This window comes from Oncorhynchus kisutch, linkage group LG10, assembly GCF_002021735.2.
Source record: "Oncorhynchus kisutch isolate 150728-3 linkage group LG10, Okis_V2, whole genome shotgun sequence".
Taxonomy (NCBI): Eukaryota; Metazoa; Chordata; class Actinopteri; order Salmoniformes; family Salmonidae; genus Oncorhynchus; species Oncorhynchus kisutch.
This window is the reverse complement of record NC_034183.2, coordinates 68,181,817-68,193,588: the sequence shown is the minus strand read 5'-3', so window position 1 is coordinate 68,193,588 and position 11,772 is coordinate 68,181,817. Positions and strand designations below refer to the sequence as shown.

General features: G+C 48.0%; 2 protein-coding genes across 2 annotated transcripts; one reads left to right on the top strand and one right to left on the bottom strand.

The window, feature by feature from the left end:
• Positions 1-448: 448 nt before the first annotated feature.
• LOC109893584 (protein YIPF1) lies at positions 449-4,633 on the bottom strand. The gene is made up of 9 exons (XM_020486854.2): positions 4,274-4,633; positions 3,882-3,947; positions 3,561-3,709; positions 3,352-3,432; positions 3,111-3,198; positions 2,794-2,910; positions 2,442-2,608; positions 2,012-2,194; positions 449-1,718 (listed from the first exon to the last, which is right to left on the bottom strand). The coding sequence occupies exons 2-9, from the start codon at positions 3,910-3,912 to the stop codon at positions 1,629-1,631; spliced, it is 906 nt and encodes a 301-aa protein (XP_020342443.1). The 5' UTR covers positions 3,913-3,947; positions 4,274-4,633; the 3' UTR covers positions 449-1,628.
• On the top strand, positions 4,622-7,221 carry LOC109893587 (mitochondrial import inner membrane translocase subunit Tim29). Its single transcript, XM_031834902.1, has 2 exons — positions 4,622-5,077; positions 5,584-7,221. Exons 1-2 carry the CDS (start codon positions 4,969-4,971, stop codon positions 6,351-6,353), a joined length of 879 nt encoding a protein of 292 aa, XP_031690762.1. The 5' UTR covers positions 4,622-4,968; the 3' UTR covers positions 6,354-7,221.
• The last annotated feature ends 4,551 nt before the right edge of the window (positions 7,222-11,772 follow it).

Here is an 11,772-nt window from a genome sequence, read left to right as displayed (position 1 = left end):
CAAGGAGCGGATTTTCCAAACCAAAACCAGCAGTTAGGGACGACTAATGAAATCTGATTTTATAACGTCATCTTGAGCCTACATGGTCAGCAGACGATGTGCCCAAGGAATATAGCTGTAAATGTGTCCTCCAAGCACACACACAAAGCAACTACCTCAAATCTCAGGGTTAATTGCTGAGCCTAGCCCCTGAGGCTTCAGGACAAACAAGAATCCATGTTTTCAAAGTACAGTAAGCTGAGGGCTGGAACAAATGCTGCATACTTCATATGAAATGTAGATGGTGGATATTTCACAGCCTTTGTCCCAGCCCAATACCTACCAACTAATTAAAGTAATATTAATTTAAATCAGATGTGGTAGTGTTGGGCTGGAACAAAAGCCTGCCAAGACAGCACTCCAGGACCAGCGTTAGACCCCTGCCCTCAACACCAAGAAGACGAAGCAATTGACTGGAATGACAGTTTAATCACAAAAACCCAGAAGTGAACAAAGAATAAATAATTAAATACACTGAAACCCTTTCCTTAATCTACAAAAAGAAAAAGTGTGGATACATTAGTCAGCACAGTACTACACGTTCCAGGTCATAGGAGTGGTTTGAGTTCTAGAACAACCCTTTTCCATCTCGGAGGTATTCGCCCGCAGAGGGCTGGCGTGGGTGTAGTAGGCCTTGGTTCCAGCCAAGCTGTAACATGTCTGATGGTAAAATCTGGTGTTTTTGCTTGGCTTGAACAAAAGTATGCACCTTTATGGATAAGGTTGGCCACCCCTGTATTAGTACATTAGTTAAACATTCATACAGCATTTCCCTTCAATAGATTCATCTCAAGATCAGACTACAGCTGAGGATTTCAAGTCTAAAAATAATTTCTCTCCATCTGCACTAACAGAACTGAGCTGGTTAGAGCAGATCTCATATGCTTCCTCCTTTCCTATGTTTTTTAGTGCAGATAGAGATAAGAAGTCTCCCGACTATTGAGGTGCACCCAACTTCTCCATGATAAATATTGATTTATTACAATATACAAGTGCGGAATCATTTCTGCAGCAGAAGCAAAACATTTCCCCCCCAATGCAATCCTCATAACCCATCATTTGTTTATACTCATAGACCTCGATCCTTGTCCCTTCTCTTTGTAATAACATTTGTAGTCAATTACACAGTACTTTTAATGAGCTGCTGATCCAGTTAAGTCCATAATGTACTAGAGTAGGGCTCACACATCCAGAACCTCCAACACAATTATGGGTACCTTTGACCACTTGTCAGTCCTCTGTGGATCCTTATTATTGGTTAGAGCATCGGAGTATGCAGGAGCTACGTCCCCTTCTCTGATCTGAAAGGACTGGATAATGTGTGACCCACTGAGCTGAAGAAAAAAAAAGTCCACACAGGTGCCGTAAACTGATTTCATCCAACGTTTCCCCCTCGACTCTTATAGTCCTACTCACACAATGTAGTTAGCGATTTCGCCATTGACTATCATCTGTTTTGCAGTCAGCTAGCTACTCTTCCAATGCTCACAGAGTAGGTAACAAAAGCCTAAACCTTTTATCTAGTCCTTTCAGATTCCCCAGTGGTCTCAAACATTATGACACATCTCCCTCCCTCATGTTCCTCTTGGTCAGTGGGTCTTGTTGGTCAATTGTGGTGCTGTGTGGTTGGGTGCGAGTGTAGGAACTGGTGTGCGAGTCGCTGTCTGGAAGAAATACATCTGAAAGATAGCATAGAGGGACAGGTGTAAAGGGTTAGAAACTTAATGAAGAATGAGGGACATGAGGTTTATAGATAGACTGAAGTAGGGTGTTGGAGATGAGACATGAAACATTTCCCCTGAGGCTCATACAGCTGAGACATTCCCATTTAGATTAGGGCCTGGTTCAAACATTTTTTGTTTAAGTGAAATGACCATGATCACTGCCATTCTTCTTCAAATTATTTGAACAGGGCCTAGGAGGATGGGGCTAGGTAACTATTACCCATAGCACTCTTATAGTGGGATCTTACCTTGCAGCCAATTGATAGCAGCGCATGGAGAACGACGATTGTTGCCACGGTGGCAAAAGCAGTCACCTGGGTGTCATCGCGGACGACAGGCCAGAAGGTGAGCACCAGGACCGACCCAGAGATCACCATGGCGACCAGGATGAGGAGCCATCGGAGCCATTCGAAAGGTAAGATCCACAACACCTGAGAGGGAGGTGTTGGTTTGTTACTAGAGAACAAAAATGTTCGGATTGGGTCCCAATCAGATAGAAATATACTATAAAGAAAAGGGTCATATTCACTAGGCACAAAAACGAAAGAAAACTATGAAACCGTAAAGTAGGTACCACCTGAACTTCATTTTCCATTGCAAAACATTTAGCTAGGGGATTAATATGTTTTGCTAGTTGAATTACAACCCAGACATTAACTAGTGTGTCTGCTGACTCACTGAGGTGGGGATGTAGATGAAGAGGGAGTAGCCGTAGACACACACCGTCTCCAGGAAGGAGTAACCACTCTGCTGCCTCTCCTCCCTCTGCCTCCAGGTCAGGAAACCCCATACACCCAGGGGCACCAGCCAGGCATACAGGAAGATCACTACTGCAGCTATCGTCACTGAGGGAGTAAGAAAAAGCAAGCAACATCAACACTGCTATTGCATGTAATATAACATGGTCTTGAAAAAAAGCCTCTGTGCTGAAAAGTAAAGATAAACAAAGGGGATTGTTGACTGTTTTACATAGCAAATCTGACATGAAACCATTGATAAGGAGCCAAGCTGTAACCCCCAGGTACCATACCTCTGTGGAACTGGGGTCTGTAGTGGTAATCGGGGCTCCCCAGAGAGTTCAGGAAGGTGGACAGGTTTCCACTGATGGCCAGAGAGAACACCAGCGTCACGCAGATCCAGAAGGGACCTGGACATACGGGGAACCAGGAGGTAAGGTTAGTCTGGGTAGAGGTGGTTCACATTACAACCGAAGATATGCAGAGTTTGGCAAACTGTCGTCCAGTTTTACAGCAATAAAAGTTAACATTCTAAGGTCCATTCTGATTCAGATCTAACTATCTAGGAACAGTTTTATCTAAGCTATAGTGGTGATTTGTGTCCTATTACCATATAAATCCGGACTCGACTGAAGGGTATGTTTGATGAAGTTCCGCCCTGGTAAAGGAACCAGCGACCTCTTGACCCTGTCCAGCACCTGCATCCCATGACAGGAAGTCAGTCAACCAATGGACATTGTACAGCAACTAACACCACTACATTTTTGGTTTCTATATGGCAGGTGTTAAACAGCAACATATAGGCCAGCCTCACGAGTGCAGATTAAACTGTTATTTCAAGCATATTGTACCTGCATTGTATCCACATTGAAGAACGACTGGTAGTACTCAAAGGTCCAGAAACCGCTAGTTTGTTTCTCCCCTCTTAGGAGCTGTAAACAGTAATGTCAATCAGTTATCCCCATATTGCTTGGTTTTGGGCTGTTTGTGCAAACATTACAAAGGCAACATTTCAGATTATCAATGGAGCGATGTGATTGGACTCATTCATTGTCCTGACCTCTGAACTCTCCTCCTGTCCCTCATCATCGGACATGTCCAGTTTGATGTCCCCAGTGGCACCGGCCGGGGCCGTACTGCTGGAGCCAGACATACTGAGGGTGGAGGCCCCAGGGTCTGCTAACAGCAGGTCAGTGGCCTCCTCAAACTCTAGAGGAGAGGAAGACAGAGGAGGTTAGAGTGAGGGAATGAAGGAGGGACCGAGAGAGGAGGTGCGGGACAGTGGCAGTGAGAGATGTAGAGACAAGGAGAGAGGGGAAGAGTGAAGGAGGTGAAAGGGGATAAACAGAGAGGAGGATGGGAGCCACTCCATGAGCCTCACCTTGGAACTTCAGATCATCTGGACTCGCCATGGTAACTCTGGAAAGATGACCACCTCATGCAAGACCTGTAAGGAGATGAGAAATGTACTCATAACTGTTGAGTCGGACGTATGGCAACAGTCCGTTCTTCTCTCGGATAGGGTAGCCTGCAAGCTTTTGCTACATATGGACAAGATGTTCTCTTTGTTGGCTGCCTTCTAAAGCATATGTAACAGCATCATGTGTAGGCATGCGACATCGAATATGCGGGTGCAATTTTTTAATCTGACAAATGACAGATTGTGTTGATCTGTTTGGCAGGCTAGCAGTCTGTGTCATGTTTATGCTTATAGTTTACTGTAACTCTGTCAGATTTATAGTCATACGTTGGCCGTCGTGGTCCGAGACTTACCGGTTTGTCGCAGGAGGTTCTGTTGTGTTGTATCCGCAATGCGAGCCAGTCAGCTATGTTAGCAGTGCTGACACGACCACCTCGCTAGCCTGACAGCTGTCGAGCTAGCACTGTTGTCTCGCTTTATATCTCAATATCAACTCACCTAACAACAGCAGCACATAGTTATATATATTTTTTTAAACGTGTACTGCGTTGGTTGTCTTAATAAACTAGCTAGCTAATGGTGGTAATTTCAACTATGGTGCACTAAATTCACATTATCACTCGCCTGTTCCACGTCACCTTATGTACACAACGGATCCTGTGTTGGCTCAAGACGGATCATCGTGTTCACGTGACCAGGTACAGACGGAAGATAATGCGGTGCGCCAAATGTGTTTTCTTTGTAATATGGGTGTTACCCGAATGTAAAAAACCGAAAAAACATTTGTACTTACATTATATTTATTAGTTTCTAATGATGTTACAGGGATTTAATAACATTATTTTTAAGCAGAACTGGATATGGATATTTGTTTTTTTACGGGAAAAATAATAATAATACAACTTTTCACTGACATGCCATTTTGTCTCAATAAAGAAAAAGAAAAAATCACATTGGAAATGAATTTATTTTCCGGTCCGCTGTGTTTTTCCGATCCGAGCCAGTCCGAATGTGAACTTCCGGAACGATCGGCTTCTGTCTGACGAAAATGGCTGCCTCGTGGGTGCTCAGGAGATGGTGCTCCACCTCTGTAGCAGAAGCAGGAGCAGCACCCGCCAATGGCACCCGATGGGAGAGGTTGAAAAATAGCAAATTGGGTAAGAAATCGAAGAAATCTCTTGGTTGCCGTGTTAGCCCACCACGCCTTTACGAACCTGAACGAACGCATGATCTTTCTTGCTTAACTGTCTTGCCAAAGTCATTCATGAGGTTATCAGATTATGTGACATTAGCTTCAAACAAACTGTATCACGTTGTGGCTTTTACACAAGTTAGATTTGAAAATGTACTTCATACTAGTCTATGTAAAGGCATTGTTAGCTGTTGATCCTTCACAGTTGCCCCTGCTTGCAATCACAGGGTGGAGGAAGGTACGTGACAGGTTATTGCTGTGACCTCTCTGAGACAATCCCTGTCAGTTTGGAGATGCAATGCAATACAATACAGTGTTGGCACACAAAACATTATAATTGTGTGCATGCCTCACTACCATGTCTAGGGATATGGTGTCAGTCTGTTTTGCCTTTGTTTTAGTAAACCATCTATCTTATCTCGTGTGAATGCTGTCTGTCTTTTTCTCACAATTCTCTCCCCTCTCAATCAGGTGTGTGGTTTAGCGGCATGTCCAGAGACTACAAGGAGGCGTGTCGTGAGATTGTGGTGGGCGCGTGGGAGAGGCCAATCAAAGCTTCCATCTACCTGAGCCTTCTGGGTGGAGCCGGCACCTGCATCTACACAAACCCCGACGACGCCTCCTTCGAGACCACCGTCCTGGATACAGCCAATCAGCTCGGGCTCCTGACGCCGTGGATACGCAGTGGAACATCGGATGGGCACGTGCAGAAGCTGGCGAAGCTTCGTAACGAGGGAAGGTTACGTCACCTCAGCCTGGGAGTGGTCTCACTCACCTACTTTGCCGATTACAACCCAGACGCCAGTCTTTACGAGGCACAGTGCTCCAACCTCTCTATCCCCTGGAGGGAGCTCCACACGCGGGTACTGGACGTTGGCTTCGCAGGTCGCTGGTGGATCCTGGACCATAAGATGAAGGACTATGATGTGAACGATGAAGAGTTCAAGCACCTGCCGCCTGCTATGGCCGCCACAGTGCCCCCTGGTGTCCAGGGGGTGGAGAATAACGAGAGGCTTCACAAAGAGTCATGGATGCCTCTGAAGACGGAGGAGAATGAGGAGAAGGAAAAGGCATCGGCAGCCGTAGAGGAGGAGGGGGGCATTGTAGAACAGATAAAGATGGACAGTTTAGATCTTGTAGAAACAATAAAAATAAAGACAGGCATTGTAGCTCAACCACAGGAGATAGCTGACCCAGAACCACAGGAGCTGACGCTGACAGAGACGGAGACACAGGAGTAGCAGACACAAGCTCAAGCAAAGGCCTAATGTGTCATGGACCAACTAGCAGGACAATGACTGCTGGACACATAATGAGATGGCTGAACAAGAATCTCTGAAAGGACATATTTATTGGATGTTGACAAGATGGTATGTGTGTATAAGAGTACCTTCTGCACTGTTTAACGTGTTATATAGCGCCCAAGCCTATTAACACTCTACTATAGCTACACATGACATGATGTTAAAGGGTCTCCTTTAGAGAATATATTACTGTTAACAGTTTATTAATGATACTTATTTGGTATGTAGTGCTCTATACTGAGATATGATAATTGATGCCATGGTCAGCAACCGAGATTCTCTAAACAGCCATTACAAACTTAAAATAACTTGATATTCTCTGGCACTTTTGAATTCGTTTTAGCCAGTAGTTCTGAAAGTAGAGCTCACGAGCTAAAAGTGGTCCCCGGAAATGGTGTACTAGGTCACATGTGCACCATGTCATTGCTCTTGCTCTGCTGTGTGCATCTTGTTACCTGCCACTCAAATAGTAAGGGGCTGAAGCTCATTAGCTAGAACTATAATTGTTAGGGGGCTGGCCCGTGTGGGGGAAAATGTAGGAAAATGGCGAAGCACAGCTTCCAGAAAAACAGTTGCTTTCAAACTAGGGATTTTGTGGTTAATTGAGGTGAAACAGTAATTCTGCTCATAGATTATGCCTGTATGAACTACACATTGACAGATCCAGCCCAAAGCAGTAGGTTTAAAAAATACTTAAAGTCGCCAAAGTTCCGGAGCACGTCTTTAACAATACAATAAACATTCTCTAAATGGTCTGGATTTATCATTTATGAATTATTGTCAAATTAAAGTACTATTGTAAGAATTTGAGTTTTGTGATGATCATTTCCTCTGAATACCTCCCCATGATTTGATCTTAGACAAAGCAGAGGTACTATCCAGGGAAGAATATACCAAGATATTCAATTTAAGTGGAACGGGTAGCCATTTTGGATTCCTCCAGTCCAGACTGTTTTTCAATACTTTCCTCCTCAGGACTAATATCACAGTAGCATTAATTCTCAGTGTGTGACTTCTTCCATAAGAAGTGAGTGTTTGTCTCCCTGAGGTAAGTCAATCAGTATTTTTGCCGCCTCCTCTTCCTGGGATTATAGAAGCTGTGTATTGCTGTGCTGCCCTTCAGGCAGATAGAATGGGCATCCTTTCTTCCTAACGTTTGAGAGTAATTATTCCGTTAATCGTATTGCCTTTGACCAACCTCCCTTATCATTGTGGAGCTTAACTCATTTTGTGGGAAAATCCTCTCCAGATTAATCTCTCTCATACCCTTCTATCTCTCTCTTTCACTCCATCTCTCTTCTCTCTCTGTTCATGTCTGTTATTGATCCTGCTGTTGTCTTGACACTGATCCTGCTTTGGCTCCAGTTACTGATCTCCGTCTGATCTTTAGGACAGGATCATTCATCCTGATCAGGGGCCATTCACACAAGGACGGTGAGCTATTGAGGTCTGCAACACGAGTCAAGGTGGACTAATAGTCTCTCACAAACAACTAGACTCTCAAACATGCTCAAACAGAACTAGACTCTCAAACGTACTCAAACATGTCTAGACATATATACAGCCTACATCTCACTCAGCGCATGCCAGATGTGCATGATATTTCTGAGCAGCTCAGCAACATTATTGTATCTGGATGATGGCTACTTGCAAATACTCAGAAAAACATACACACTAACAAAGGCAGCAGTTATCAGAGTACGAGTTTCAAAAGGTGACTGAGGGCCTGCCCTGAAGTTGGCCCCCTCTTGGATCTCGACCCCTGAGGTCCCAATTCTTTGTAACCCAACCCCAGGATGGAACCAAAGACTAACCTGAAACTGACTTTTTTTTTTTTTTTTTTTTTAACTAGGCAAGTCAGTTAAGAACACATTCTTATTTACAATGACGGCCTACCCCGGCCAAACCCAGATGACGCTGTGCCAATTGTACGCCGCCCTACGGGACTCCCAGTCATGTCCGGATATGATCCAGCCTGGATTCAAACCAGGGACTGCAGTGACGCCTCTAGCACTGAGATGCAGTGCCTTAGACCGCTGTGCCACTCCGGAGCCCAAAGGGGTCAAGAGGTGAAACAATTGTCATTTACAAACCACTGGTGAGGATGGTCGAATGTCACCTACGAGAGGCAGGTGTTCTGGATCAGAACTGCCTTAGTAGAAGGATTCATATTTTATGGTTCAAAACCCCTTGTCAAACCTAATGCTCATGAATAATATAAATTATTCAAACCAAACAGCCTTGTTTTGGGATGGATGCAGGTACTCATACACTCTGTTTATGTGTGTCAAGTCCACAGAACTAGAATGAGATACTATTTCTATGGTCAAGTCAATATAGGCTGTGATAATACCGGTCTACAATCTCTTAGACATAAATGGGTAAGAACATGAAATGTACTAAAACTGTTTTAATCAGCGTGGAATTCCTGTCATCCATCACCACTCTATTATCTTACATCCTTCCACCCAGCCGTCTCTCAATCCCCTTTCCCTTCCTCTCATCCTTCCACCCAGCCGTCTCTCAATCCCCTTTCCCCTCCTCTCATCCTTCCACCCAGCCGTCTCTCAATCCCCTTTCCCCTCCTCTCATCCTTCCACCCAGCCGTCTCTCAATCCCCTTTCCCCTCCTCTCATCCTTCCACCCAGCCGTCTCTCAATCCCCTTTCCCCTCCTCTCATCCTTCCACCCAGCCGTCTCTCAATCCCCTTTCCCCTCCTCTCATCCTTCCACCCAGCCGTCTCTCAATCCCCTTTCCCCTCCTCTCATCCTTCCACCCAGCCGTCTCTCAATCCCCTTTCCCCTCCTCTCATCCTTCCACCCAGCCGTCTCTCTATCCCCTTTCCCCTCCTCTCATCCTTCCACCCAGCCGTCTCTCAATCCCCTTTCCCCTCCTCTCATCCTTCCACCCAGCCGTCTCTCAATCCCCTTTCCCCTCCTCTCATCCTTCCACCCAGCCGTCTCTCAATCCCCTTTCCCCTCCTCTCATCCTTCCACCCAGCCGTCTCTCAATCCCCTTTCCCCTCCTCTCATCCTTCCACCCAGCCGTCTCTCAATCCCCTTTCCCCTCCTCTCATCCTTCCACCCAGCCGTCTCTCAATCCCCTTTCCCCTCCTCTCATCCTTCCACCCAGCCGTCTCTCAATCCCCTTTCCCCTCCTCTCATCCTTCCACCCAGCCGTCTCTCAATCCCCTTTCCCCTCCTCTCATCCTTCCACCCAGCCGTCTCTCAATCCCCTTTCCCCTCCTCTCATCCTTCCACCCAGCCGTCTCTCAATCCCCTTTCCCCTCCTCTCATCCTTCCACCCAGCCGTCTCTCAATCCCCTTTCCCCTCCTCTCATCCTTCCACCCAGCCGTCTCTCAATCCCCTTTCCCCTCCTCTCATCCTTCCACCCAGCCGTCTCTCAATCCCCTTTCCCCTCCTCTCATCCTTCCACCCAGCCGTCTCTCAATCCCCTTTCCCCTCCTCTCATCCTTCCACCCAGCCGTCTCTCAATCCCCATTCCCCTCCTCTCATCCTTCCACCCAGCCGTCTCTCAATCCCCTTTCCCCTCCTCTCATCCTTCCACCCAGCCGTCTCTCAATCCCCTTTCCCCTCCTCTCATTCTTCCACCCAGCCGTCTCTCAATCACCTTTCCCCTCCTCTCATCCTTCCACCCAGCCGTCTCGCAATCCCCTTTCCCCTCCTCTCATCCTTCCACCCAGCCGTCTCTCAATCCCCATTCCCCTCCTCTCATCCTTCCACCCAGCCGTCTCTCAATCCCCTTTCCCCTCCTCTCATCCTTCCACCCAGCCGTCTCTCAATCCCCTTTCCCCTCCTCTCATTCTTCCACCCAGCCGTCTCTCAATCACCTTTCCCCTCCTCTCATCCTTCCACCCAGCCGTCTCGCAATCCCCTTTCCCCTCCTCTCATCCTTCCACCCAGCCGTCTCGCAATCCCCTTTCCCCTCCTCTCATCCTTCCACCCAGCCGTCTCTCAATCCCCTTTCCCCTCCTCTCATCCTTCCACCCAGCCGTCTCTCAATCCCCTTTCCCTTCCTCTCATCCTTCCACCCAGCCGTCTCTCAATCCCCTTTCCCCTCCTCTCATCCTTCCACCCAGCCGTCTCTCAATCCCCTTTCCCCTCCTCTCATCCTTCCACCCAGCCGTCTCTCAATCCCCTTTCCCCTCCTCTCATCCTTCCACCCAGCCGTCTCTCAATCCCCTTTCCCCTCCTCTCATCCTTCCACCCAGCCGTCTCTCAATCCCCTTTCCCCTCCTCTCATCCTTCCACCCAGCCGTCTCTCAATCCCCTTTCCCCTCCTCTCATCCTTCCACCCAGCCGTCTCTCAATCCCCTTTCCCCTCCTCTCATCCTTCCACCCAGCCGTCTCTCTATCCCCTTTCCCCTCCTCTCATCCTTCCACCCAGCCGTCTCTCAATCCCCTTTCCCCTCCTCTCATCCTTCCACCCAGCCGTCTCTCAATCCCCTTTCCCCTCCTCTCATCCTTCCACCCAGCCGTCTCTCAATCCCCTTTCCCCTCCTCTCATCCTTCCACCCAGCCGTCTCTCAATCCCCTTTCCCCTCCTCTCATCCTTCCACCCAGCCGTCTCTCAATCCCCTTTCCCCTCCTCTCATCCTTCCACCCAGCCGTCTCTCAATCCCCTTTCCCCCTCCTCTCATCCTTCCACCCAGCCGTCTCTCAATCCCCTTTCCCCTCCTCTCATCCTTCCACCCAGCCGTCTCTCAATCCCCTTTCCCCTCCTCTCATCCTTCCACCCAGCCGTCTCTCAATCCCCTTTCCCCTCCTCTCATCCTTCCACCCAGCCGTCTCTCAATCCCCTTTCCCCTCCTCTCATCCTTCCACCCAGCCGTCTCTCAATCCCCTTTCCCCTCCTCTCATCCTTCCACCCAGCCGTCTCTCAATCCCCTTTCCCCTCCTCTCATCCTTCCACCCAGCCGTCTCTCAATCCCCTTTCCCCTCCTCTCATCCTTCCACCCAGCCGTCTCTCAATCCCCTTTCCCCTCCTCTCATCCTTCCACCCAGCCGTCTCTCAATCCCCTTTCCCCTCCTCTCATCCTTCCACCCAGCCGTCTCTCAATCCCCATTCCCCTCCTCTCATCCTTCCACCCAGCCGTCTCTCAATCCCCTTTCCCCTCCTCTCATCCTTCCACCCAGCCGTCTCTCAATCCCCTTTCCCCTCCTCTCATTCTTCCACCCAGCCGTCTCTCAATCACCTTTCCCCTCCTCTCATCCTTCCACCCAGCCGTCTCGCAATCCCCTTTCCCCTCCTCTCATCCTTCCACCCAGCCGTCTCGCAATCCCCTTTCCCCTCCTCTCATCCTTCCACCCAGCCGTCTCTCAATCCCCTTTCCCC